Raw genomic sequence first — 26,971 nt, 5'->3', positions numbered from 1 at the left:
TTTACCTCTGTAGGTCCATGCTCCCCAGCAGCAAAAGTTAAAAGACTGTCATAGAGATTTGTGAATGCGCTCAGTCCGGTCTGCACGATCTCTGCTTCTATGGTGGGATCCAGAGGCTCAGTTTCCGTGAATTCCAGTTCCCATACTGTGCCCACCCATTCTAGTGGGAAAATGCAATGAAGTCAACAAATGTTCTATAATAAGAAAGACCAATAAGCTTTAGAGGCTGAGTACATTCATGAAGAGAAAAGTTTACTAGTCACAACTCACATTTAACTATACCATACAGGTGAGGCAGAATTAGAAGGAAGCAAAAGAGATTAGAACATCTTTTTTTAATCATTAACTGACAGCTGGCTATTAGGTTGGTCATCATCTAAAAATATCAAGAAGGAAAACACTTTTCAGATGTAACAGTTTGGGGGATGATCCAGCCTTCCCGTATGTTCAATCTGGAGAAGAGAAGGTTAATAAAAGGTTGCCTTAGCTGTCCCTTTGTGAAAGTCTTACAATCAAGTTAATAAACCCAAATAAAGTGTAGAACACAAAGGGACAGCTGAGGCAAATGACTATTTAACATGCTTTAATTACTCATTCACTCTTCCCTAACTGATCTCCTAACAAATACAAGCAGCTTCCTAAAAATGTTCTTGCATCTTTTCTTGCCTTTTTCTCTCATACATTCTCCCACTTATTTTATATGCATATTTTTAAATGCACACCCATATTTCTGACCTCATTTCTGAATCGAAACTACGAAGTCCCAGTGATAAAAGATCTGGAATCAGAAAATCAATATATTCAACAAATGACAGCTATTATCACGTCTACAATGGATAGGTGTTAAAGCCGTAGTAGACAGTACAACAGTAGAGAGCAGATGGAGACTATTCCTGGGGGAGGCAGGGGGCAGAGGTGGGAAGGAAGACGATCCTTCAGCTGCTCCAACACGTGGGGGTTACCAGGGAAAGAGACACCGAGAAGGGCATCCCAGGCAGAGAGGACCCCATAACAAAGCACAAAAGGAAACAAAGTATCACCTGTTTAGAAACCAACACCATCGTAACAGCACTGAGCTCAGCTGTGAAGGGTGAGTTGTTATCAGCACTTACTCAGCAGGTAGTATAATGCGGCCGGTCCCTAGGGGCCTTCCCAGAACAGCCCCTCCCCCCATGCGCTCCGCCTGCCTTTGTCTGCAGAACAACTTGAGTCAAAGGATAAACATAATGAGAAAACTGAGAAAATGCAGAAAGAGAGAAAAACAGTCAAGCAAAGCAAAATAATAATTAGCCAATAAACAAAGTCAAGGACCTTTAGTTCCTCCTCAAGGACTACAGATACTAGTCTGAGCCTTGTCCTTTGAGCCGTTTTGCAGACACTGAAACACCCCCCCAACAGGTGGGAGAAGTCAACTGCTGCCCACAAGCGCGGTAGACGGGTTGGAACCAGGCTGATGCTGCTGACCCCTGACTACCTCACCACCAACCAACCAATCAGAAGAATATTCACCAGGTGATCACACACCCTTCAACTCTCCTCCCTCACCCTGTCTTTAAACTCTTCCCCTGAAAGCCTTTGGGGAGTTGGGGTCTTTTAAGCACAAGCTGCCTGGACGCCTTGTCGGTTCCTGCAATGAAGGCTGCACTTTGCTTCACCACAACCGGGGGTCAGCAGATTGGCCTTGCCGCGCACGGGCCAAGTGGACCCAAGTTTGTTTTGTTAACAGCAGGTGCAGGTATTAAATCAATCTTCACGAACGCCCGCAAAGTAGATCTCAGAACCCCCATTTGACACAAGCGACCGAGGCCCGCGAGGCTCGGGTGCTCAGCGGCGGACCAAGGCACCGGCCCCAGGTCCGACTCCAGAGCTCAGCTCTGGAAAAAGAGCACCCGCTGGGACAGGTGAAGGCTCTCGCCGCAAACAGAGGCTGTGGTAACTCAGGAACCCGAGGGAACCACTGAAGGGTCACGCTGGCCTTTTCAAGGTGGTCCCGGAAGGGGTGTGGGGCCGGGTCGGGATGGAAGTGCTGGCGCCAGAAGGGCAGGAGGTGCCCCAAGCGCCAAGACGGGCCACAGCGAGGGCGCGGGTTGGACCGCAGCCTCGGGAAGCGGCGGGCGAGGCTGGGACGAGGGGCCGCCGCCACCAGAGCCTGGAGGTGGGGGAGGGGGGCACCTCCTGCCCTTCAGGGAGGATGGGCGCCCGGGGACGCCAGCCGCACCCCTGGGCCTCAAGTTCAGGAAGTCTGCCCGGCCCAACAAACAGACGCGCTGCCGAAGCCTCGGCACCTGCGGGGCTGTCCGCGCAGACCCGGAGGCAAGGCCGAGAAGCAGGAGCACAGAGCGGAAGGAGCCCGCGGAGAAGCGCCAACGCCGCTGCCCGGCGCGACCCCTCCCCAGCACCCCCCGCAGCCCGCAGGCCCCGGCCGCGTCCTCACCTGGACTGAGGTCCAGTGGGCACCAGGGCTGCAGGGCGCTCGCCAGGTCCCGCCAAGCCGCCATGACCGCCGCTCGCCTCAACTTTCAAAGCTGCTCCGGCGCGCGCGCCGAGAAGACCCAGCGGGCTCAGGGGGACACGGGGTTCGCACCAACCAATTACCGCGCCCCGCCGGTCCGTCCGCTGGCCAATCAGCAGGGCCTTCCGCCGCATGCGCAAAGGGTGAGGCGGGCCCAAACCCACCCACGCAGCCGAGGTCGGGGGTCGTTTTCAGCTTTTCCTCAGAACTGGGGGTCAAGAGCTAAATCTAATGTCCCGTCTCCCTAAAAGGGGACACTCTGAAGAGAATCTGAGGCAGTATACTTTTTTGTTGTAATTGTCACCTCTCTCCCCTGTCAAGCGGCATTTCTTGTGCGTGTCAAAGGGCCGCGTTTACCCATCAGACAGCATCGAAGGTGTACACATTCGAGTGTGGGTGGCGGCCTACCGTTTACCGAACTAAATAAAGGAAAAGCAAAACAAGGCATTCAGAAAGGACATCTTTAGTTCTGAATTTTACGTGACATCTGGCCGGAGATCCGGAAGGAAGCCCTGGTCGCCATGTCAACTGCGGGAAAGCCGAGCGGCCCTCTCCCGGCGCGCATGCGCAGCGCGCACTCCGCCGGAGGCTCGGCGGCCTAGCGGGAGAGGCGGGGGCGTGCGCATGCGCGCGGCGAGTCCGGCGCGTCCGGCTGAGCGGCGGAAGCGGCGGGCGCTGCTCCCGGGCCGGGCGGCTGGCTGGCTGGTCGGCGCCGCAAGCACCGGCGGGCGGGTGCCTTGCGCCTGCTCTGCGCTGCCCCCGGAACCGCGCCGGCCCGGCGAGCGCGGGCGTCGGCGCCGCGTCCAGCCCTCCGGCCTTCCCAGGCCCGGCCGGCCCGGCGGGGACATGAGCTTCTTCGGCTTCGGGCAGAGCGTGGATGTGGACATCCTGCTGAACGATGCGGACAGCAGGAAGCGGGCCGAGCACAAGACGGAGGATGGGAAAAAGGACAAGTACTTCCTATTCTACGACGGGGAGACGGTGTCCGGGAAGGTGAGCCTGGCGCTCAAGAACCCCAACAAGCGGCTGGAGCACCAGGGCATCAAGGTCGAGTTCATCGGGCAGATTGGTGAGTGCAGGATCCACCCCACCCGGTCCCGCTCCTTGCCCCCGCGCCCCGGTCCCCGACCCTGTCCTCCACCCCAACCCTGACCCGACCCCTGACCCTTGACCCCTGACCTCGCCTCTGACCCCCCACTCCCACTCACTAACCCCTGGTCCCTGACACGACCCCCGACCTTTGACCCTGCTCCCTAACCCTTGCTTCCTAACCCCCGCCCCCATTACTTCGACTCCGTATCCCCTTTCGCCGCCTCAGGCCGCGCAGCCTTGTTGCCCACCCGGGGTCCGGGCTCCTTTTTCCTGCCTTCGGTGCTGCTGGGCCCGCCCGCAGGTCGTGGCCACCGAGTCCCGCGGCCAGTCCACCCCTTTCTAGTACCTGTGTCCCGCCTGCCTCTCACATCCCACCTTCACCGGGAGCTGTTTGAGAAAGCAGCCCCGCGGGCTCCAGCGTCAGCCCTCTGTCCAGCCAGCCGGCGTCCCTTAGACTTCTTGATTAGAACCTAGCCTTCAGCAGACTCATCTTCTTAAAGAAATGATGCTCCTAAGACGCAAATTAAGTGGTCACAATTTCTCAAGGCTCTAACACTCTTCCAACATGAGTGTTAGCAGTTACAACTAGACAATAAAAGGCAGTAGCTGTACCGAATATCTGAGAGCTGCCAGTCAGCACGGGGTTGTTTCCAGTTCTCTTTGGACTCTGTGTTTATTAAAACTCGCAGGTGCTTCTGAAATAAATTGTCATTGTCATTCGTTCAGGGGTAGATTCACAGTAAATACCCATGTGGCCTGAAAAGACCTCTGGCAGAGAATTCATACCCCATACCAGGCTCTGCACATCTGGCCCTGTTGGGGGGGGGGGGATTTCCTGTGAAAGCTCGTTGAATGCTCACTGTCATTCCCTGAGAGCCCTGCACAGAATCTTGCTCCCCTTTTACAGAGGCAGGAAATACTGGAGCCCTGGGAAAAGGCCGTGCGGCCTGCCTCTGCAGCCCAGTGCTCAGCCTGGAGTATTGGCTTCTGGTGTTTGAGAAAAGGAAATCAGGTTGAAGGCTGGCTGATCCTATAGGAACCTGTTTGTTGTTACTTTAAACCCAGAATACGAGTGGCCTGAAAGGGAGCTGAAGAGTGAGTTTCAGACCCTCTGCTCTCTTGCTTCCGGCTTGGATAGGGTTTCTCAACAGCAGTGCTGTCGACATTGTGGGCCTGATCATTCTTTGTTGTGGGTGAGTGTTTAACAGCCTCCTCGGCCTCTACCCGCCAGATACTAGAACCACAGGAATGTCTTATATCCGTGTAAGGTAAACTCACTCCTAGCAAAGAGCCACTGGGTAGACAGGATGAACCCACAGCATTCTGTGCTAGGCGTAAGATGTAAGAAGTGGAGAAGTCCTTGCCTACTTAGAATTAGTATTTTTACGTCGTAGCTTTAAGGTTATTGCTGGATTCTTTGGTTCTGCAATGCGAGTGCAGACAGGCATGTCTAGCCAGTGTCTGTACCATCATTCCAGGGGGTGACACCTCGCCAATACATGAAAGGTAACCAGAGTGTCCCCTGCCCCCCTGTGCCCCAGCAGTTGTAAAATGAACTGTTCAGGGGGGACACTGGCAAGGCCTCCTTGCAGTCTGAATGAAAGGGAGTTGACAAGGTGCCGTCCCTGCCCTGCCTTCTTGTCTGTCTCCTGGCATCCCAGGACAGCAGCCCTGCTCAGATTTCTAAGAACCTTTTGTTGCTTCCATTGATAACTCTCCCTGGGCCCCTGAGCACTCTGGGCTGAGTCCACCCTTGGCTTTGGGGAAGCTGTACCCCTCTCTGAGCCTCAGCTTTCTCACCTGTAAGACAAGGATAATAACAGAATCACCTTGTTGAGATGTGTAGGGACCAGGCTTTGTGCGGAGTGTGGTGTATTTGTCTCCTGTACCTGAGAGGCTCTGTGAACTGACCTCAGGGCACTGGAGCGAGGCTGGTGAGTAAGTTCCCCATGGTTGTGGTCGTGTGGTTTTCTCCTTCGTTGCTTTCTTGATGCTGCATGAAGTGGGTGGAACTTCGGTCGGGCTCTAAGGTCTGGCTGTACGGATGACGCACAGGATGGTCCTACAGCTGGACTGCGGTAAGAACGGCGATGTCACTGTGCTCTGGACACCTTCCTCGTCGGTTTCACTCAGAACTTTTCTTCTTACAAACCATAGTCTCTTGGATTTGCTTCTTTTTTCCTTCTTTCTTTTCTTCCTTCCCTGCTTCCTGGGAAGAGTTTCTGGGAAGAGTTCCACAGCTTGAAAATGAAGTGATTTATGTATTTAACATTCCTATCCTTATGATTAATTTCTTTTTCCTGCTGATGAAAGTGTATGTGTCCGTGGGGCTTCCCTGGTGGCGCTGTGGTTGAGAGTCCGCCTGCCGATGCAGGGGACGCGGGTTCGTGCCCCGGTCCGGGAAGATTCCACATCCCGCAGAGCGGCTGGGCCCGTGAGCCATGGCTGCTGAGCCTGCGCGTCCGGAGCCTGTGCTCCGCAACGGGAAAGGCCGCAGCAGTGAGAGGCCCACGTACCACCAAAAAAAAAAAAAAAAAAAGTGTATGTGTCCTTCTGTAGAAGGACAGCCTGGTGCGTGATTGAGGGTCAAGCAGAGGGTTACTTAGGTTAGATAAGGCTCCGTTTATAAGGTGCGGACTTTGCAAGGGTCTCGTGAGGACTACTAGAGATCATCAATGTACATGAAGTGCAGGGTTTGGCACTCATCGCAAATACTCATAATCCCTGTTAAGCTGGATCCATCCAGAAGTTTCCAGGGGCCGGGCCTTTAAAACGTCAGCCCTGATTCCTCTGCCGACAGCCCACGGGACTGTTCACACCAGGCCAGCCTCCCTGCACTTCCTGCCCGGTGTGTTCTCCCAGCAGGCGCGCTCGCCCGAGGGAAAACCTGTGGAAGGGTCTCCCCGGAGTCCAGGCAGAGACAGCTGTCTGGTGATCGTTGCATCGGTCCTCTTCAGACCCCATTCCTCACAGCGGCCCAGCCCCTGCTCAGAAAAGCTCCTGTCTCGGTCTTGGTTTGGGAGGTGGGCAGGAAGGGGGGCCCTTCTGTCTGCTGGCCCTTCTCACACTGTCAGCTACTCTGGCAACCTCATCCACACCCCTCATTGCAGTGTCCTCGTAGACTCCGATGACTCCCAATCCTTTGTCCTCACTGGACTCTCCCCTGAGTTTCATGCTTGGGTTTCTAACCGTCTGCTAGAGTCCCCCACTGGATACCCCTCAGGTCCCTCAAAGACACATCCAAACCAGAAACCTTTTTCTCTTCCTGCTCCAGCCCCAGCCCTGCTGCTTCTCCTGTTTTCTCCACTCTGGCCCGTCACCTGGGTCCATTCAGCCTCAGAAATCCGGGAGTCCTCGAGGCCCCTCCCTCCCCCTCCTACGCGTCCAACTGGCATCTCAGTTTGGGTCCTCTCCAGTACCCAGTACCCAGATACTCTAGGGTATCTCGAGTCTGTGCTTCCTCTCCGCTCTTGATGCTGCTAACTTTGATGCTTCTGTGTGTAGCAACCTGACTGGCCTTCCTGCCTTTGTTTGCCTTTTCTTTCAGTTCATCTTTTGTAAGAGTGGACTTTCTAAACGTCAGTGCTGACATGGTCAGTCACCTCCTTAAAATTCTTCTTGTTGACTCCCTGCCGGTTGAAGGGGAGAAGTCATTCAGCTCTTTCCCAAGCTGCCTCTGCCTTTCTCCGGCCGCGTCTCTGCGACCCTTCACTCCTGCCACGTGTGCTTTCCTCAAAGTATCATGTTCCTTTTAGAGGGGTCTTGGCCTCTTCCCTTTGTATATAAACATCCTTCTGCAAAGAATGGCCTTCCACCCAAGCTCTCACTCATTCTTAAAGCCCAGCAGGCATGACACCCGTCAGAAAGCTTTCCCTGACCTCCCCTGGCTGACTGAAGCCCTTCTTCCACCGTTATTCTAGAGGCCTTGTGATTTCTCCCTTAACATAAGGAGTTAAGAGTTGTCAGGCCCCCATTCAGTTCTGCACCGACAGCTCAGGTGTTGCCCCTGATTCATCCACCTGTTGTGTGCATTTTTCTGTCCTTCTCCTGAAGTTTTTGAGCCATGTTGGGATTCTTCCTGTGTCTACTGTGCACTTCCCAGCGGTTTGGTCTGTGTTCCAACAACACCAGCAAATGTGTGGTGAGGGCACCCCCCATGTCACTCGATGGCCCATGTTTTTAGAAGAACACAGTGTGGCACGTAAGGAGTATTGAGAGAAGTTCTGTAATTAGAAGATGGAGAGACCATTTTTTAGGTGGAATCATTGGGGGAACACTCGTGGAGGGTGTCAGGCCACCTTGCAGATGGATGGGGTTAAATAAACCAAAGGTAATTTGACAGTCACACTTGCAGAGGAGGGAGGACCTGAATACCCCTGCACTCCAAAGCCAGAGAGAGAACTTCTGGATTTTTTTTTTTTTTAATTTTTTAAAATAATGCCACTGGGTGAATCTAAACCCATCAGCCCCAGTCGAGCATGTGCTGGTAAGACCCTGGAGGCCTTCTGTATTTTAATTCATGAAGCCATGAGTGCCAAGGGAGAGGCACACTGATTCTCACGTACTCACAGTCTGCTGCAGGGCCTGGAGCAGAGCGGCAGCTGGCTGGGCACGGGCAGCCCAGAGACGTTACTGCTCCCGCAGGCTTACCAGGCCCAGGAGGTCCAAGTGGACGTGGCGAGCGTGAATCTTGACCAGGTGGCCAGTCAGCAGACAGCAGCTGGGAAGAGCAGTCTGTTTGAAAGAGGTGTTTTTGCCCTGGTTGGCTTAGGTTTCTTCCAAGACCAGTGTGAAGCCTAGCCCAGCAGCGAGTCTCAGGGCGCCTTTCACGGGACGACCCCGTGGGGCAGAGCTGTCTCACTTTCCTTCCAAAGTGGCAAATTCACTCCTCAGCCATTGGTGGCAAGTTTCGGTGAAAACATCCTGACTACAGAAGTCATTTCCTCCTGTTGGACGGAGACTGGGAAGTTACCTTAAGAAAGAACCGGTCAGTTCCTCCTTCTGGCTTGAAATGGCTGGTCCCTGTGGGCTTCGGAGGCTGGGGAGAACTCGGGGTAACTTGGGAAGAAAGAGGCAGTTGACAGTCTCTTTAGGGCAGACCTCCTGCTAGAACAGTCTTGGGTTTTCTGTTTTAATTTATGCAAGAGGAAACCAGACTTTCTGGCACGCAGTGAAGTACGGCTGCTATTTCTGCCCCTTTGCCCCACAATGTTTCCAGAAGCCTTGCAAATGGCTTATAAAGTATGCATTAAAAAGCCCAGTCAAGCCCCACTCAGACTATGCACTGGCCACTCTTTCATGATGTCTGGGGGGAGGCGGGGAAGCCCTGGGAGGACATGCCGCCAGGCAGGAAGGCCCTGTCCCCCCGGGGGGTCCCAGCCCAGCTTCTCTGCTGGGACCCCTGGTGCCAGCGATCTGAGTGCTCTGTGAACACTGTGGATCCTTCTCTGGTTTGTTTCTCATGTTGCCTCTGAGGCTGTGTGAGCACATTTGTGTGTTTTTCCATCCTTCTCTTCCCATCTTTCTCTTGACTCCGGGATTTCCCACTTAAAGTTCACAGACGCTGGGGCTTTGTTCCACCTGCTTCTGTCCCCTGAAACTATGGCAGAATCCAGTGCTTGGGAACGGAGGCACCACTTTCCCCAGTTAAGGGGTCAGTGCCCATCAACAGAGACTCCAGTAGCAAAGGACCAGCAAGAGTGAGTGGACGGGCCTTTGTCACAGGCTGGCCACTGGCTCTGTTCCTACCTGGTCACTGCACTTCCTTACCTTGGTTGGGGGCACAGTTGTTGGATTTCAAAACGAGGGATGGCTGTTCGCCTTTCCCCAGGCACCCCCTGCCCGGAAGGTTTGAACTGCCCTCCCCCTTTGGCGGCTTTGTGGGTCATCACTCCCTACCCAGAGCGCTGCCTGCTGCTTGATTCCACTTGGTGTTTGGAAGAGAAGGTGGATTGTTTGTAACGTAAGGTGGATCCAAGCGTAACTAGGTAGGAAATGAGCACAAACTATGCTCACAGGGTGCACTGGGTGTGCATACAGAGGCAGCAGCGCTGGCTGGGGACTGACCGCACTGCTGCTTCCTCTCGAGCTGGACACACCTTAGGAGCCCACTGCGCTTTCCGATGCCTCGCTGCCTGGGGAGAAGAGGCTCTGGGGGTGGCGCTGTCCGGGTCAGCGGACAGGGCAGCAAGGCCGAAAGCACCCCTGGAATCACGTTCCCCTCCCGAGCGTCCCCATGGCAGGCCTGGACACTGTGTTGGCTCTGGGAGGCAAGAGCTCTGGTTTCTTGAGCCCAAGAAGGCTTTGATCCTGGGGGGCTCAGACCTTTGCTGTCTGGGGTCCTCCCTAGCCCCGGATGCTCTGAGAGAGCTGGAGCATTGTGCTCCAGAGAGGCAGGCCAGGCCTGGCGGGCGGTTGTCCCAGGCATGCCTCCCTGTGGCCCTGTCTCTCCCCAGGCAGCCAACAGCAGAAGCGACGAGAGTACACTGCCTGCTGCCTGTCCTGCTGCAGGGTGCCCACGGGTGGTCCCTTGACTGTAACGTGGCCACACAGGGTCACAGTCGGTATTAAGTGTCCCTGCTGCACAGCCAGGGACTGGGGGTGCCGGGAAGCTGGGGACATAGGCCTTATCTCTAACGACCACGCCTGGAGCAAAAGTTAACACATAGCAGAGTACAAACAGGCATATATAACCTAGAACAAATAGGTGGCATGACTCATAATAAACAGCAGAAGTGTTTCCAGAGGAGGATGGGTGAAGAGCAGTGCTCCTCAGACTGTGGTCCCTGGACCAGCAGGAAGCATCTCTGGTAGTCTGTTAACAATGTCCATTCTCAGGCCCCACCCCAGACCCCCGGAATCAAAAACACTAGGGGTGGGGCCCAGCCGTCTGTGTGTTAACACAGCCCCCGGTGATTCTGATGTTCACAGAAGTCTGGGGACCCTGAACTTAGACGTGGGGCATTGTTACAGCCCCTCTGTCCCGTCGGCCACATGGACTCCTCTCTGAAGGGCAGAGGCAGCTAATACTTCTGGAGCATTTGCCGTCTCTTAAGTACCACTCCAAGTCCTTTACCTGCATCGCCTCGTCCCGTGCTCACAACACCTGGAGTGCGTTATGTCGCTACCCCCATTTTGCCAGGTCCTAGAAGTAGACGCGGTCCAGCGGGAGACCTGGGACCCTAGGCCAGTCACCGACCCCACTGTGTCTCAGTTTCCTTGTCGGTTAAATGGGTGATAGGGCTGTCCTAGCTATCTCACAAGGTGGTTATGAGGGTGATGTGACCGAATAACTATGAGTATGCTTTCCAAAGTTAGAAGTAGTTTTGAATGTGTTTTAGGAAATGTGGCGTTTTGATCGCGGTCCCCCTGCTGTGTCCCTCACGGGTGCTGCCCGGTGCCCTGGAGCAGGAGTATGTCGGGTTCTGGCTGTGCTCCAGGGACAGGGTCTCTACGCAGGGTGTTTGGAAGGGGCGGGAGAGGGCACCCAGGGTTCTGGGCTGCAGTGCAGGGGCAGGGCAGGAAGCGAGGGAGCCATAAACCAGACTGGAGGCTCTGTGTGTTGGCGGGAGGCTCCTGTAGCTGGGAGCCCCCTCGCCGGGCCACATAGCTCAGGGTCTGGTAGAAGTGGTCAATGCTCTCCCTGCAGAACTCTACTACGACCGCGGGAACCACCACGAGTTCGTGTCCCTGGTGAAGGACCTGGCCCGGCCCGGAGAGGTCACCCAGTCACAAGCCTTCGACTTTGAGTTCACCCACGTGGAGAAGCCCTATGAGTCCTACACTGGGCAGAACGTGAAGCTGCGGTAAGTGGCGCCCCCAGGGTGCCCCGTGTGGACGGACCCTGACTGTGTCCCGTTTCTGAGGCTCTGTGTGGCTGTAGGGAAGGTGTGCTGCGGGGGGGGTTCTGCAGTGGGCCTCCCTCCAGGAGGAGTGCTCCTGGCTTGTCTGTCCGTTTCTGGAGTGTCGGTATCCCCACCGTGGCCACTTTCGAGCCACTGACCCAGCGCCCCTGAGTGCAGAGTTGAGAGGTACGCACCTGCCCCTCGACAGCACACTGCTGCACAGGCACCAGACGTCACCACCACCACCCCCGGCCCAGGAGCAGAGAGGACTGTGACACACCAGAATAGCTAGGATATTACCTTTGTTCTTAATAGAATTCGAGTGCAGGTGTCTGTAATTTAATTTTAAATGTTGTGATTAACAGCTGATTCTGAAAGTTCCCGAAAGTTGGATACTCGGCTTTCACACACCCCTGGCTGGGCCTCAGGGCCACTGATCCTCGTCCAGCTCTGCACGAGACGGTGGCGGAGTCCTGAGCTCTGTCACTTGAGAAGCGGGTCATAGATTTGGGTTCTAATCCTAGACCCGTCCTCTCCATATTTTGGGACAATGAGGGAGTAAAACGTAACACAGTAGGACAAGTTTTAAAACATTAATACACACCTTTTAAGTACATGGGATTGTTTTCCTTGTTCCAGTCTTGGAAACTCTGCAGGGGGAGACTGATTCCATGGCCTCCGGGGTATGTGATGTCACTCTGCATGCCTGGCTCCAGGTCTTGGGTGTCACCTGAGGCCTGCATGTGGCATGGTGTGGGCTACTGCAAGCTCTCCCCTCTCCCGTCAGAAGAGGGGCTGCAGGCTCTCCTTTCCAGCCTGTGCAGAGAGGTCTAAGCACGGGTGCTGCCCCACTTCAGCAGCGTTGCGTGACTGCACTCAGAAGGGCAGCAACAGTGAGGAGTATCTAGTCATCACTTAAGCTGGGCTTGGGGCCTATTGCTATTGAATTTGATGTTTTGCAGTGGACTTCTCATAAATGTTCTTATGTCAGAAAGAAAGGTGTTGAGAACAGTATGGTGCTTCTTCAAAATAGAATTACCGTATGATTCATCAATTCCACTTCTGTGTATAATCCCAAAGAAGTGAAAGCAAGGACTCAAACAGATTTATGTATACTCACATTTGTAGCAGCATTATTCACAATAGCCAAAAAGTGGATACAACCCAAGTGTCTATGAGTAGATGCGTGGATGAACAACATGTGTATCCACACAGTGGAATAGTATTTAGCCTTGAAAAGGGGGAGATTCCGACACCTGCTACGGCATGGATGAGCCTTGAGAACATTGTTCTCAGTGACATAAGCCAGATACAAAGAGACAAATACTGATTCCACTTCTGTAAGCAGTTAGATAGTCAAAATCATAGAGGTAGAAAGTAGAATGGTGGTTGCCAGGGGCTGGGGAAAGGGGCTGGGGAGTTAGTGGTTGATAGGGCGGAGTTTCAGTTGGGGAAGGTGAACACGTGGAGATGGACAGTGGTGACCGCTGCCCAGCATCTTGAGTGTACTTAATGCCACTGAACTGTGCCCGTAAAAATGGTTACATTGTGTTATATATATTGGAGGGGAGGAAAAAACTTTTCCCTCCACCATGTCAGGTTCATTGGCGCGGGCTCTGCAAATCGGACGGATGGAAGACAGATTGGCCAGAGGCAAGCAAGCAGGTGTATTCCCGTGTTCATTGTGCTCCCACCTGAGCTCTGCCCGGTGACTGAGGGGCAGTTGAACTTGGGCTTATGCAGCATCTTAACAGAGAAGTGAAGAGGCAGAGAAGGGGCCCTGCGGCTCGAGCTATGGGAAGCACGGGGAGAGGCTTGCTTTGGTGAGGAGCGCTCTGTGGGCAGCACCCCCAGCAGCTCCCAGGCTGCGCAGCCTCTCCTGGTGGAGAGGGCCCCGGAGTCTGTCTTGTGTGCACTGTTTCCCTGTTGCTTTCAGCTCAATAGAACCCTCGTGCCAGAGTGGCATGTTTTGGGGTGCATGCTCTGCACCCTGTATTTTGTATTTTATCACAATGAAAGAAAAGTGTTACTGTCTAAATTAGACAAAGACTTCCGGATTCATGCTGAGAAAGGAGGTAAAATCGGGAACATTAGTTAATGGAAGATGTAAGTTCCAGATTAAGGGCTTGTGTCTTATTACAGGCAGAGGGGAAACATGAAAAGATTATTTTGGACTCCTTTTCCTTTGTTTTTAGGCACGGCGGTGGTTCTGTTAGAAGATTGAAGTCACTATGTCATATTTGATGGGTGGGTGGAGTGTTGGGTCAAGGCTGTGGGAAGGTTTGTGTGAGGTCCTGAGTTTTCCTTTAGTGGACGCCATGGGAACAGGCAGAAAACAAGGAATTTAATAGACGCCAGCAGAATTGACCATTGAGTGGAGATGCAGACATAGGGCCATCAGGAGGAGGAGATGACCTGTGAGGCGATTCATCCAGTTCCAGGGAGGAGTTTGAAGCACTGGCAGAACAGACAATTGGAAATCAAGCCTGTCGCTCAGGACAGAGGAATGCACTGTCGGAAATCACCTGCTCAGAGGTGGTAACTGATAGGTTTTTCCAGGAGGGGAGCTGTGGGAGAGGAGAGCCCGGGACCTACTGGGACTCTTGGGGACCCTACTGGGACTCTTGGGGACGGAGGAGGAGTGGGGTGATGCTTGAATGAGAAGGGAGTGTTTTACGCTCTAATGCAGAGCTGATGCCAAAAAAAAAAGCCCCTGGACTTGGCAGCTGTGAGCCCTGTGCTCCCTTTGGGAGGGCAGCTCCTGTTGGGTGGTAGAGACGGAAGCTGGGGCGAGGCGTAGGGCCTGGGGACGAAGCTGCAGGGTTAGAACAGGACCCCCGGACAGCTGTTTCTGAGGAAAGGTGGAGTGTGGGCCCTGGGGAGTGTCCTGGGGATTGATGGCTTTGGGACTTTTTATAAACTCAGGAAGAAGCTTTAGCTGGAGAGAGATTGGATGTGTTGAGAAAGTTGGGAAGTTGAAGCATCAGGATGCCAGACAGTAGTTCTCTACCAAGGGTCCTGTGTTAGAATCATTGTGGGGGGGGCTTTAAAAAGTATAGATCCCCATGTCCCTCTCCAGAGCAATTATGTGGCAGACGCGCCCCGGGGTGAGTCCCCTGCGCCTCCAGACTGCTGGCGCAGGGGAGGCGCTCGAGCAGCTGGAAGCTTTGTGGAGCCTTCCCTTCTACACTGCTGCCAGGCCCCGCTCCACAGGGCATGGGGGCTTGAGGGCCTGAGCCGTAGGGCAGGCTGGAGCCACGTCTGGGGCTGCGTGGAGGGAGCAGGAAGGAGAGGGTGGCCGGGGGGTGGTGAGGCTGCAGAGGAGGGCCACCAAGGTCCCCACCAAGGCCTACCGTCCCAGCGTTGTTAGAGGGCCGCACAGAGTTAAGGGGACGAGGGGTGCGGGGGGCGCCACAATGAAGGGCTGGCTGGCGGTCAGGCATGGCTCACTGCCTTTCAGCGCTGTGTCTTTCCCTCTTTCTAACGTGTCCCAGGACCCTAGGCTTAGCCGGAGACCATCCTTGTTCAGACCTGGGGCTCTCCCACCTCTGTTGCTTTAGTTCTAAGGCCTGCTCCTCCTGAAGGCACCCCTCTCTCCCCACAGCACTTGATTCCTGCCTTTGAATGGACACTTTCCATGTGTTCTAATTTTTCTGTTGATCTGCCCATCTCCCCCAGGGGACGATGAGTCCCTGTGAGACTCCATCTTATCCGTCCTAGGCCCGGCAATAAACGTGCGCGATGCATCGCTGACCTGATTTCTCCATTATCTTATTCCTGTTGTTTAACTGTGAGGGACTTGAAAAATGCTCTTTGATCGAATATTGTTAAATAAACAGCATGCAAACATGAGTGTGCGATCCCTGTGCCCAAAGAGCCGGGAGTTAGTTGAAGAAATGGAAGCTGTACATGGTGCCTGGCAGGTGGCAGCGAGGCTGCTCTTGAGGTGCAGAGAGAGGCGTCACCTCTTACCTCGGAGCTCAGGCTTAGAGGAGGGTTAGGGAAAGGACTTTGATCTCCCTGGAATTGTAATTGCAGGATTTTGTGTCTCAGTGCATTTTCCTGGGAAGGGGGTACCCAGCGGTGAATTCTCAGAGCAGTCAGAGCCCCAGGGGGTGACCTCTACCAGGGGTCCTCTGCGGGGTGGGCTCCGGAGGCTGGGAGTGGCCCTTCACCGCACGTCTGCGTCCCTCAGGTATTTCCTTCGCGCTACCATCAGCCGCCGCCTCAACGATGTTGTCAAGGAGATGGACATCGTGGTCCACACGCTGAGCACGTACCCGGAGCTGAACTCCTCCATCAAGATGGAGGTTGGGATCGAGGACTGTCTGCACATCGAGTTTGAGTACAACAAATCCAAGTGAGTGCCGGGCCCGGCTGGTTGGTGGTGACCTGCGGGGGCGGCCACAGAAATAACGCGGTGGATGTGTGTGCAGGCCGGCCGAGGCCACGGGTCAGGAAAGAGCTGCATCTCACTGCAGCTGAACTGTACTAACTTAAGAGGGCAAACTTCAGTTAAACATCCTATGAGGTCTTTCAAAGTCAAGCGAAACTAACTTTAAAGTATTTGTTTTGGATTCTAGGTACATCTGTTTCCTTCTACTGATGAGATTAACCTCAGAATACCATTCTATTATCATTTGTATCCTGTATACAGTGAGTCTTTAGAAACCAAAGTGAGGAAAGCCAAGTTGACTGCTTCCTCCTTGAATTAAAATGAATTGTAACAAAGAATATCTGATGCCTTTTTATAAAGGTCTTTAAGTAATTTTATTTTAACTGGCCATATATGTTTTAAACTGTGCCTGCTATTACAACATCCAAATACGTAAGTGCTTGTAAATCACAAAACTTGCTGACAGTTCAAAAATGTACTGCAAGCAGCTCTCTTTTTAATGTGATACATTCCTGAAAATGTTCGAGAATCAAATATGCAAAAGTAAACGTGTCTTCTATTCACAGAGAACTAACCCTCCCCCCTGCGAGTCTCTAATGAGGCTTCTCCCCGTGGGGAGGCCTCACCTCAGACCCGCTGGCCTCCAGAGGCTCGGAGGGTGGAGGCCTGAGCAGCGGCTCTCCCGTGAAGGGCTGGGAACACACGTGCTTCCCAGGACAGGGGGAGGGAAGGCCGTTTCCCGCCTGGCCTGGCCTGGTGCTGAGCGTGGCCCCGATGGGCCCCTACAGGACAGGCAGGGCGAGTCTGGAGCAGGCCCCTGCGCTTCCTCCTCATGGTCTTGGGTCTCACGGGCCCTCCTGAGACAGAGGCCCCCAAAGTGCCTGCCCACCAGCGCCCCAGCCTCCTAGTGAAGGGGGTGCCACCTCGAAGGCGCTCAAGCAGCCGCAGCCAGCAGTGCAGTCAAGACCAAGGTGAGCGTGAGACAGGCGTGTCACAGGCTGGACGGGCTGGACCGGGTCCTGCCCTTGCAGAGCAGGCTGCCCTGTGAGTGCCAGGCCGTCTGAACAGACAGGAAGAGCCCGGACCTTAGGACAGCGTCCTGTTCTGCCACTAAGGACTTAGGCTCAGGTTAGCAGGTACTAAGACTTCTGTACCTGGGGTTTCTCATCTGAAAAATGAGGGGTTTGGTCAGGTCAGTGGAAAGGTGCTGTGAAGGAGGAGTGGGGCCCGGGTATCACACGCGGCTCCTTTGTGTTTCTTGTGTGTAAGATTTCATTTAGAACAAAGGAACGTTCAATCTTTAAACGTTTGAATGCCCAGAGAATCTGTGCTCTGAGCATTCCTTCTAACGCACTGCAAGCAGCAGAGTTCTGCTCTCCTCAGTCCTTGTGCGTCCGCCATCTCCCCAGGCAGGCTGAAGGCAGAAAGGTGGCGTGAAGTGATGGGGAGACCCCAGGCCTGCAGGTTGGGAACCTGGGTCCACACCCGCGTCTGCCCCTCCTCGGATCCCACCACGTCATCTGTCTTCTTTGCACTCCCTAGGGCTCCTCCCCTGTGATCCGGGAGCTCGAATCCTCAGGTCCCCCGTCCTGAGCTTCAGGTTGAAGGTTTGCTTTCTGCGGCCACACCTGGTACAGAGCAGCCCTGCTGCCGGCTGGCCCCGGGGGAAAAGCCCAGTTCCTGGAAGCGGGAGGAAGAGCCGGGACCTGGTCCCCACACTTGCGGGTCAGCCTCTCACACCAGAGCCTCTAAAACACATGCACTCGTTAAAGCGCTGAGCAGAGGGTGACGGAACCATGCTCTGAGGCGCAGGCGGGACAGCAGAGGGGAAGTGACGCAGGTTCAAGTGTAGAAGGTCGTTGGGACTCGCCCTGCGGGGCAGCTTGGGGGGCAGTGCCCTCTCCTGGAACCAGGAGGCCTGTCACGTGCGGGGGCCGCACCTCTCACCTTCCTCTCCGCAGGTACCACTTGAAAGATGTCATTGTGGGGAAGATCTACTTCCTGCTGGTGAGGATCAAGATCAAGCACATGGAGATAGACATCATCAAGCGGGAAACGACAGGCACGGGCCCCAATGTGTACCACGAGAACGACACCATTGCCAAGTATGAGATCATGGACGGCGCGCCCGTGAGAGGTGAGCTCCGGCCCCATGGCCTCGGCCCAGCCCCAGTGTTGGAGGGGCTTCAGGGATCATCCTGTCAAAGTTAGGGGGCCTGGTAGCCCGTAATTTCTTAATCTCTAACTGTGCACTGTGGGTCCCGAGAAGGAGGAGAAGGAGGCTGGGGGTGTGGAGCTCAGGCCCCGCTCACCTTCACCCAGCAGACGTCCGAGTGGACCTCGTTTATAGACTGAGCTTGTACTGCAGTTTAAATCTCAAGAGTTATGTCTTAAAAAAAATCAAAAGACGTTTGAAAAGCACCAGTTTAGCAGATACAGTTTGAACACTCTGTTTACACTTTCCTATTGACATTCTGAATTTCTTTGCTGCGGGGGGGATGGGCAAGAGATTAAAGCAGAATCCTCATTTCTGTTACTTAGTTCCTGCTCAGGTAAAACGAGTCATGCTCTGAATTCATTCGCTAAGTCCACACACCCTGACGGACACTTCTAGTGCTGCACACAGTGCCGGCGTGACCTCTGGGATGAGGGGAGCTGAGAGCTGGGTGGGAAGTTGTGTGATTGTTAGGAGGAGCAGTCGTGTACATTCTTTGTTGGCTCTGCAGCAGCTGATGATGAAGTGTTTTCACGTAGCAGTGCTTGGCGCTGCTGAGGTTTCATTCAGTTTTTTCCCAGTCTGCTCCACGTGGAAGGAGGGGTGTCATAGCTTTCTCAGGCCCTCGGGCGTCACGAGCGGGGTCCTCGGGGCAGGGCTGAGCCATCCTGCCTGCTTGTTCCATGTTTCCCCATCCGAGCAGCTGGGCTGAGCTCACCCTCCCAGTGGCACTGACAGGACACCGAGATGAGCACAGAACAGTGCGAAGTGAAACAGGGTTCGTGTTTGGCTTTAGGCTGCACTGTAGGTTTGGACTTTCTCAGCAGAATTCTGCCCTGATTTTGTTCCACTTATCTTAGGAGAGGCACAGTGTTAGAGCTGGAAGTGATCTAAAATATTATGTAGCCTGATATCATAATTTTCCCCATGAGAAAATGAAAGTCCACGGAAAGCACCAGACTTACTCAGAGTCATACCCCGGGTCAGTGGAGAGAACTGGGTCCAGAGAGAAGCTTTTCTGTTTTCCAGACCACCACACCCTGCCAACTCGACTTAGAGGGGAGGCGTACGGGGTGGGGGCTATGCTAATTGGGATGGAGGGAGGTGGCATCAGAATTACTGGGTGACGTGGTGGGTTAGCTGGGGTTTGACAATGGCTCTTAAACCCAACAACTATACACACTAAATGAGTCAGAAGATGCTTACCTAGCATTCTTGTGCTGTTCACACTCACCAGGCAGCGGCAGGCGCCTCCCCGAAGGCAGAAGCGTTAGCCTGGGTGTCCAACCCCCCCCTCAGGCAGCCCCTCCACCGCGGTGTAAGGTGGGGCCCCCCTGCCCTCGCCCTGACTCCCGCCTGGCCCTTGCAGGAGAGTCCATCCCCATCCGCCTCTTCCTGGCGGGCTACGAGCTCACGCCCACCATGCGGGACATCAACAAGAAGTTCTCTGTGCGCTACTACCTCAACCTGGTGCTGATTGATGAGGAGGAGCGGCGCTACTTCAAGCAGCAGGTGAGCTGGCCGCCCCCAGAGCCCCGGCCGCCCAGGCAGAATCAGAGGGCATCGTCCCCGCCCAGGGCAAGCAGACGGGATGGGGATGGGGGGTGAGCTGGTTAGTCTCTGTGCCACTTAGTTTACCCCGAGCCCCACAGCAAGGACGGGGGTTCCCAGTTGACGCCCAGAGTCTGCTTTCTCGGGCCCAGCCCCTGCGGCTGCTCTGCCCTCCCGGCCACACCGTCAGCAGGCACCTGGGGCCCAGAGGTGTGGACGGCTGCTGTCATTGGTGAGATATGAGCGGAGGCTTTTGCCTAAGATTCCCGGGAGAAGGCAGAGCCTCTGGGACCCTCCCCAGGCCTCCCTCTCACGTGTCGCCTGCCCCACCCCCACCCCCGCCTGCCCATCCTGCAGGAAGTGGTGCTGTGGCGGAAGGGTGACATCGTTCGGAAGAGCATGTCCCACCAGGCAGCCATCGCCTCGCAGCGCTTCGAGGGCACGGCCCCCCTGGGGGAGGCGCGGAACCCCGGCCAGCTGTCCGACGGCAGCAGCAGACAGTAGGCCTGGGGCCAGGAAGCTGCTGGGCTCCCACCCCGGCTCCAGGCCCACAGGCACCAGCAGCCGGGGCAGCAAGATGCTCAGCTGACCCGCTACTCGCAACCTGAAAACAAATCATGTTCTTGATGTAAATTCTTTTTCCTGAAGAACCTAAGGGGTTGGGGTTGGGAGGGAGTGTCTCTGGGACGCTGTGGCTGATGGGAACGTAGGGAGAGGGGGCGTCCCGGGGAGAGCCGGCTGCGGGGCTGCCTGGGCCGCGGGAGCACAGCGCGGCTGGGCTCTGAGCCTCCCGGGACAGGAGCTGGGGGCTGGGGGTGCGTCCCACGGGTGGTCCTGTCTCACACTCCCCTCCCCCGTCCCTTAGCGAGTGGCAGAGGGTGTGGCGCCCGCCCCGCTCTAACTGGCAGTGAGGGTTCAAGACCAGGAAGCTGCCTCCTTGGGAGTCTCGAATGTGGTGCTTTGGAGCCTCCACAAGCCACCCTCCTTCTGGCCCTTCTCTCACCGCTGGGACCGGGCACCTCCCAGGGACTCTGGTCAGTCATGTCCTGGATGGAACGGGAGCTTGTGGTAGGGGCTTTGGCTGATGTCCCTGGGCACAAAGACATCTGTGTCACCCGTGGATGGCAACCGGGTGGACCTCGGCGGCTGTGCCTGGTGCGGGCAACCCTGAGGGCCAGAGGTCCTCAGCCCCGGGCCCTGAACGAGGACATCTTTCCCCCGAGGAGAGGTCCGGGAAGGGCCCGTTCTCTCCGCCTCCCCGGGAGTGGACCCTCTTGGCTCCCTGCTGCCCATCTCACTCCTGGGAACCGGCACTTGTTCTCACACGTAGAAGCTTTGTGCTCACCCTGCGAGCTGGGGGGAAGGGGAGGGCCTCCTGAGCCGCCATCCTCCCCACCAGCCGGCTGACCAGAGCTTAGGACCGTTGGTGTTCTGTGTATGTGGACGCTCTCATCATGCTAGAGAGGGTCTCCCGCTGTTGCACTGCACCGCGCCTGTCCTGTTAAGGGTGTGCATGTCCTTCCTGTCTCCTGTTGGCCTCTCTTCCCTTCTAGAAAGACCAAGCAGACCCCCATGGCCAGCAGGTACAATAGTTGGTGGTCTGAGTTCTCTGTCATTTGGGAAGCAGAGGGGTTGGTTCTTGTGTCATCTTTCAGTTAGTGTGGAAAACGGGGACCCGTCTCTTCCTCGGAAATTGGTGCAGCGGTAGGCCTCGGACTGGGCAGGGCTCACGGATCAGCTGAGATGGGAGGGAAGGGCGTTTGGGGTGACGCTCGAGGTGGACTGGGGGCAGAAGAACCAAGCAAGGGAAGCTGGTTCCCCCAGGCTGGACCCCGGGTTCAGGTGTGAAGGACAGTCCCCGTGGGGACAGGACCACCTGTGCGACTGCCCCTGGATTATCAGGGTTGGGGGCCTAAGCGTGGGAGAGGCAGCTCCTGTGTCCCTCGCCTTCTCCGGAGCGTGAGCTGGGGCTCTGGCGCATCCCACGACAGCTGGCCCCTTAACTACTAGGTACCCGCCGATCCCTCTGCCTTCCAGCCGACCACAGATTCACTTCCCAACCTTCCCGACACCTGAAGCCTGTCTCCTGAGAGAACTAGAGGTAGAATTTGCTTCTGTCCTCTCGGGAGCTTCTGTTCTTTCCCCTGCCCCATTCTCTGCCTCTTTGTGCGTCGGGGAAGGGGAGGCCCATCCCTGGGACCCTGGCAGAGCATAGGGACTGAACCAAGCAGTGCGGCCTGGGGTTGAGCAGCTGCGGTGTTTACAAGTTTCTCAACGTGTGTCTTTTCAATGGCTGTTTTAAACAAAGCAGTCTGTTTCAGCTGTCTCCCTGATTAAAGCAAGCCCCTGGGCTCGGAGGCATCATGCCCACGGTCCACCAGACTCTGTGGTCTCTTCTTACTGCCCTGCTGCACACAAGGGGAGACGCCCCGCCCTGACCCACGACACCTGCCCTCCTGGTGTCTGTGGCCCCTGGTGAACAATGACACCCACTCTATTAATGCCTGTTTTAGACAAGCCCATGGCTGAGAAAGGCATTCTGGTTTTACTCCAGTCTGGCAACTTGTCCTGAAACTGCTGGTTTTACCCACTCTGGGACCAGATACTTCAGGGGTGGGTTAAGGAAGGCTGGTGTAGAGACAATCCATGTTAGTGGGTGTCAGCAGACTGGGCCCTGCATCTGGCCGAGGGGGTGTAAAGACGTGCAGTGGAGTATTCTACCCCCGATGCTGATTTTAAAGAAACGCCTCCAACTCAAACATTCATGTTTTATTAAAAAGGACCCAAACCCGACGTCTACACACAACGCCAGGTGAACACAACCAGCATGTTCCCCACGCCTTCTTTTGTCTTGTGGAAGCTTGACTTTCAGGCAACATCTTGCCCACTTCAGCAGAGCTGTGTCTCCATTAACTCGGTTCCTTTTCCTCCAGGCTCAAAATAAAATCAAACTCCTCTGCCGAAAAGGGCAAGAAGAAGAGGAAGAATTAGGTCTGTGTCTCCTCCTGAACAGGGCAGTCATGGCAGGCATTTCTCAAGTCACGAGGCAGGTAGTCGTTCACTCAGAACCCTCAGGGGCGTTTCGACAGGTGCCGAGCACAGCTGCCCTGGGCAGCTCGAGGGGGCTCCTCCCTCGTGGGAGTTACAGGTGGGAAGACAGACTCAGACCTTAACCACCGTGCTTAGGGTTCACCAGCTAGTACATGTGAATTCACGGTCACTCTGGCATGTGATCAAAAGGCGAGAGCCGTTCTTACCTCGGGTCAGGGGCTGGACTGAGAGTCTCTGGCGGGTGAAGAGAGCCATGTTTTTTAAGGGACCGCCAGTGGCTCTGTGCGCTTGGTGGTGGGTTTTGAGCTCAGCCAGTGGGATGAAACGCTTCATCATCCGAACAAACTGTACGTCCACCTACATGGCAACAGTGTATGGGACAGAAAGGCACGTCCAGCTGGACTCTGCCTCCTGTGTTTTAGCTGCTTGCAGGAGGTCCCGTGGGCCTGGCTGCCGGTGTTTGTCCTTCTCTCCAAAGGCAGGGTAACCTCATCGGACTGAGCGGGGCTCTGTGCCCTGGTCTAAAGATACCCCAGACCTTCTTCCTCCCTCTCTGTCCATCCTTTCTCTTTTGTGAAATAGGAAGAATAGTAGTATCTTTACCATGGACCATTTGGGGTTGTCTTCTTTGCTGGATGGATCATAATGGGGATTGTTTTTCTCAAACTGTGTGTGGTCTGGGTATGCCTCCTTCACAATCTGAAATTAAAGCCGAGTCTCCAATCATTTGTCTGTCCAGTCAGCTCCATGGCCAGGCTTTAGTCCAAGTCCAACTGTCATTTCCTACCCTACGTATTCTTACCCCATCTGTCTCGCTGTTGAGCCACTGAGGGCTCAAATATCTGGAAGTAATACACAGTCTAAGGTAAGCAGAGGAAATCAACCCTATTTTGACAAAAATCTTAAAAGTATGTTCTAAAACCAAACATTAAAGGTTATTATTGGTGCCACTGTTTCTCCACCTACAGTTAATTCTATCCTGGTAACTCCTGGCCTGGAAGAGCTACCATCAGGCCTGTTTTTGAGTGAAAGACCAAGGTGCAGAAATGGAGAGGTCTGTGCCAGCGGGGCCTGAAATGAAGGCCTGCCTTGCTGCAGTCCTGTCACATGTCCCTGAGACAGCAGGGATGGGGAGGAGGGTTACCTGCCTATGCTGTCTTCCTAACCTGCATGAAGGGAGATGGACTCAGACCTAAGCCTGTACAACCGACCTTCATAAGCCCCGCAATGCCTGGCTCTCTGCAGTTGCTGTGGTAGAAGAAGGCTTCTTCCTCCAGCTTCATGGCTCTCAGGAAGTTCCGGGCCTGTTCCAGCAGAGAAGAAACAAGAACTATCCTCCCACCAGCTAGAAGACACTAGCCCTGGAAATCAAGTCTGCTTTTATTAGATGAGATTTTGGTTTTCGCAGCTTCCCCCCACACCCTGCAGTTCAATTCTTGCCTTTTACCCAGAGCTGTATCAGGACACTGGCTGGAACACAGGCCATTTGAAAACTGCGTGCAGTCAAAGAAATCAAGGCATTTGTTAATATATTTTCAGGTTTGGGTTCTGGGAAAAAACAACCTTAGCCAAGAGATTTTGCTACTGAATAAGTCAGAAGGAAGCAGGCTTTTATCCCCTCCCGGGTCTCGAGGTCCTGTCTAACCCGCTTACCTGGTAGTTGCGAACACCATCCCAGCATGCTGTCTGCTTGGGCTGTGCTCTGAGATCCTCAATGCTGAACTGGGCAAGAAATAAGGTCATTCAGTAAACAATCCTGGGCCAATCGGTAAGAATATATGGAAGCAGACAAGTTCCTTCCCCTATAGGGTGTTGCCAGCTGGAATGGCATGTGAGCCTACTGGGAAGCTCTTCGCAGAGCCACTCATACTGCGCAAGTAGAAGTTAGCTTTGTGTTACCTTGTTAGCCTTGCTCATTGAGAGGATTAGATGAGTGGATAATCTGGTAATTGCTGACTATCTGTATTTCATTTATTAAAATATTATATATGCCTTCTATAGTATCTCTAATTTTATTTTCTCCAGGCTACTATGAAATTTGATTTACATTCGCCTCCTGTGTACCAGCTGTTGGCAGGGAGATACCTAGGAGCGTGGCAGGTGGCAAGAGAAAGGCAACCTAAGACTGAATGTTGCCTAGATCAGGGGTTGGAAAACTATAGCCTTCAGGCCAAATCTAGCCCATGCCTGATTTTGCTGACAGTTTTATCGGAACTCAGCCACACTATCTGTCTATGTCTTTCTTGTGATGCCAGCAGAGTTGCAACAGCACCACCTGGCCCTTTAGAGAAAATGTTTGCCAACCCCTGCCCTAAGTAGAAGATTCACAAAACAGAGAGTGGATGGCAGTAAATCCTGCTGATTCTATTCTTTATCACCTTTTCCTACCCTTCGAAGGTAAGAAGTGGGTGATGGGACCCTGTGGTGTCCCCCGTGCACTCTGGAGACAGGTGCGGGACCTCACCTTCACATCTACCCCTTTCTCCAGTCGGCTTTCTGGCTCTGACTTCATCAGCCAGTAGCTGCTTAGGTTCTTCCCACAGTCTCTAGAGGCTGAAGTCTCCTGGAGGCTGGAGTTCTCCACCTTAGCTGATGCCTCCCCTGGGTCCTCAGTTTTGGTACGTTTTCCGCCTGGCCCCTTCTTGTCTGCAATAGGAGAAGAAAAAAGAAGAGAACTTTCTTGCTTGTTGAGAGAGAAAGTTCTGTTGCAGGAAAAGCACATGCTTTGGAGTCAGAGCTGGACTCAAATTTTGGAGCTGTCAGTTACTAACAGTGGCAGCTTCATTGCTGAACTTGTTCCTCATCTATAAAAATGGGACCAGAACGCCTACCTTACAGGACATCTTCTGGGTTACCCATTCAGTGGGATAAGGATAACTCCCGTGGCATCTATTAAGCAGTCAATGTTTTCTTTTCCTCACCCTCTCCTCTGCCTTTGCTGGGGCTGTTCTCTCCAACAAGGCACCTACTCCACGGACTTGCTTATATGATTAAATAAGATAATACAAACAATGGGCTGAAGCAGTGTCTGGCGTTACCATAAATGCTCAATAATATTAGCTATTAGGTCACCTTGACTTCTTCCTTCCTGCTCAGTATGCTCTGTGGCCTGCCTCCTTTCTACTCCTTGAAGGTGCCAAGAAAAGCTGGATAAAACAGCCACTTTGGACTCTGCAGACATGGTCAAGACTGGACTTTATCGTACAGAGTGAGGGAAATGTGCCTGGAGCAGAGTGGGTGCCCTGTAACTAACAGCTGTTAAATTCTTACCCTACGCCCTATGTGTTACCACCCTCACTGTAACTCAGTCTACACAATCTATGAGGTGTTCTGTCCATCTATAAGATGTGTCCCAGATCACACATCAGGGCCTGCCACGCTGGTCTATCTGAATCCACTAAACGACCATCCTACGTAGCCTCTGAACCAAGTCCAAGCTCCTACGTATGCCATCATGATGGACGTCTAACACGTGGAACCTTCCTAGGGTCCTGGTGGTCCCCCTGGACTTGATCGGCACACTGTAAACACCGTGTGTGCTGTTAGCAATGTGTTGTGGGCAACTCGGAACCGTCCCCAGTCTCGAAAAAGCACTTTCTCTGTCGTGCATTGCTTTGCTGCTGCTCCTAGAATGCCACTCATCCTTGTGAACACAACGGGTTCCTACGCATTCTTTACGGCTAGACTCAAATCCCCTCCCTCTCAAGGCGTCCCCCCAACCCCTCCCTGCTCTCACAGCCCCAGTGACCCCTTCCTTCCTCGTCTGGCTCTCCGGGGAGCGGGAACTGTAAACGACCGGCCTGCCAGCCCGTGTCCCAGCTACTTTTCGTGCTTTCCAAACAGCTACCGCTCGGACGAACAAGCAGCAGAGGGGCCCTGAGCATAAGCCTGGTGGGCGGCTCGGGACATCGGACCTCAAAACGACCCACTCGGGCCTTTCCCCACGCGCAGGGGCGGAAGGTGAGCGGCACTGAGCAGCCGGGCGCGGCTCACCTGGCCTCGCGGCCCCCGCCGGCCTCTTCCGGGCTCGCGGCATGGCGTCCCCGCGCGCCGAGGATAGAGGGTCCCGCCGTCGCCCAGGGCGCCCGGGGAATCCTTCCGCGTTACCCACACCCGTATGTCCGCCTAGCACAGACCGCCGCTGAGCGCCCCCGGTGGTCTTCTTTCTCAATCACAGCTACTCCCGCGAGTCCGCAAGCCTTCGACGCACTACCCCAACCCACCTCCCCGCGCGCCGCAGGGCGCTGCACAGCGTCCCCGCGGCGCTTTCTAGTCTTGGCGCGCGCCCCGGGGAACCCCTGGGAGTTGTA

At 54.6% G+C, this 26,971-nt stretch overlaps 3 protein-coding genes across 14 annotated transcripts in view; 1 reads left to right on the top strand and 2 right to left on the bottom strand.

The window, feature by feature from the left end:
• Positions 1-2,571, bottom strand: part of NCAPD3 (non-SMC condensin II complex subunit D3) — a 57,566-nt gene extending 54,995 nt beyond the window's left edge. For 5 of the 8 annotated variants that reach the window (XM_019942038.3, XM_019942039.3, XM_019942040.3 and 2 more), the window contains exons 1-2: positions 2,435-2,565; positions 6-160 (exon numbers count right to left, since the gene is read on the bottom strand). In XM_019942038.3, the coding sequence (XP_019797597.2) occupies positions 6-160; positions 2,435-2,498 (219 nt within the window). In that variant the 5' untranslated portion in view covers positions 2,499-2,565. Of the gene's footprint in view, positions 1-5; positions 195-2,434 lie in introns of all 8 variants that reach the window. The other 3 variants (XR_002177696.3, XM_019942041.2, XM_019942042.3) reach the window with 3 other exon arrangements.
• Positions 2,572-3,145: 574 nt separating this feature from the next.
• VPS26B (VPS26 retromer complex component B) lies at positions 3,146-24,659 on the top strand. Of its 3 annotated transcripts, none has more exons than XR_012333258.1 (7): positions 3,146-3,581; positions 11,253-11,409; positions 15,644-15,808; positions 17,806-17,981; positions 19,429-19,571; positions 19,968-20,238; positions 23,630-24,659. XR_012333258.1 is itself a non-coding variant. In XM_019942049.3 (6 exons), exons 1-6 carry the CDS (start codon positions 3,359-3,361, stop codon positions 20,112-20,114), a joined length of 1,011 nt encoding a protein of 336 aa, XP_019797608.1. In that variant the 5' UTR covers positions 3,146-3,358; the 3' UTR covers positions 20,115-24,659. The 3 variants fall into 3 exon arrangements, 1 of the variants encoding a protein (XP_019797608.1); XR_002177697.3 differs by having other exon boundaries at positions 20,476-24,659; XM_019942049.3 differs by having other exon boundaries at positions 19,968-24,659.
• Positions 22,365-26,928, bottom strand: THYN1 (thymocyte nuclear protein 1). Of its 3 annotated transcripts, XM_019942051.3 has the most exons (7): positions 26,655-26,924; positions 25,126-25,307; positions 24,315-24,383; positions 23,873-23,965; positions 23,265-23,360; positions 22,868-23,018; positions 22,365-22,566 (listed from the first exon to the last, which is right to left on the bottom strand). In XM_019942051.3, exons 1-7 carry the CDS (start codon positions 26,695-26,697, stop codon positions 22,520-22,522), a joined length of 681 nt encoding a protein of 226 aa, XP_019797610.1. In that variant the 5' UTR covers positions 26,698-26,924; the 3' UTR covers positions 22,365-22,519. The 3 variants fall into 3 exon arrangements, with proteins under 3 accessions (XP_019797610.1, XP_073664072.1, XP_073664071.1); XM_073807971.1 differs by lacking the exon at positions 22,868-23,018 and having other exon boundaries at positions 26,655-26,928; XM_073807970.1 differs by lacking the exon at positions 23,873-23,965 and having other exon boundaries at positions 26,655-26,926.
• Positions 26,929-26,971: the final 43 nt, after the last annotated feature.

Source organism: Tursiops truncatus, chromosome 8 (assembly GCF_011762595.2).
Source record: "Tursiops truncatus isolate mTurTru1 chromosome 8, mTurTru1.mat.Y, whole genome shotgun sequence".
Taxonomy (NCBI): Eukaryota; Metazoa; Chordata; class Mammalia; order Artiodactyla; family Delphinidae; genus Tursiops; species Tursiops truncatus.
The sequence above is the reverse complement of the archived record's forward strand: the minus strand, read 5'-3'. Positions and strand labels throughout refer to the sequence as shown.

What these genes read in the sequence shown, in the direction of transcription:
- THYN1 (XM_019942051.3), bottom strand. Translation starts at nt 26,697, where the DNA reads ATGCCGCGAGCCCGGAAGAGGCCGGCGGGGGCCGCGAGGCCAG. An exon ending in ATGGTGTTCGCAACTACCAG is followed by an intron (nt 23,966 to 24,314) that starts GTAAGCGGGTTA and finishes CTGCTGGAACAG; the next exon opens with GCCCGGAACTTCCTGAGAGC. An exon ending in GCATTGCGGGGCTTATGAAG is followed by an intron (nt 23,361 to 23,872) that starts GTCGGTTGTACA and finishes CTTTAATTTCAG; the next exon opens with ATTGTGAAGGAGGCATACCC.
- VPS26B (XM_019942049.3), top strand. Translation starts at nt 3,359, where the DNA reads ATGAGCTTCTTCGGCTTCGGGCAGAGCGTGGATGTGGACATCCTGCTG. An exon ending in GGGCAGAACGTGAAGCTGCG is followed by an intron (nt 11,410 to 15,643) that starts GTAAGTGGCGCC and finishes TGCGTCCCTCAG; the next exon opens with GTATTTCCTTCGCGCTACCA. An exon ending in GGACGGCGCGCCCGTGAGAG is followed by an intron (nt 17,982 to 19,428) that starts GTGAGCTCCGGC and finishes TGGCCCTTGCAG; the next exon opens with GAGAGTCCATCCCCATCCGC.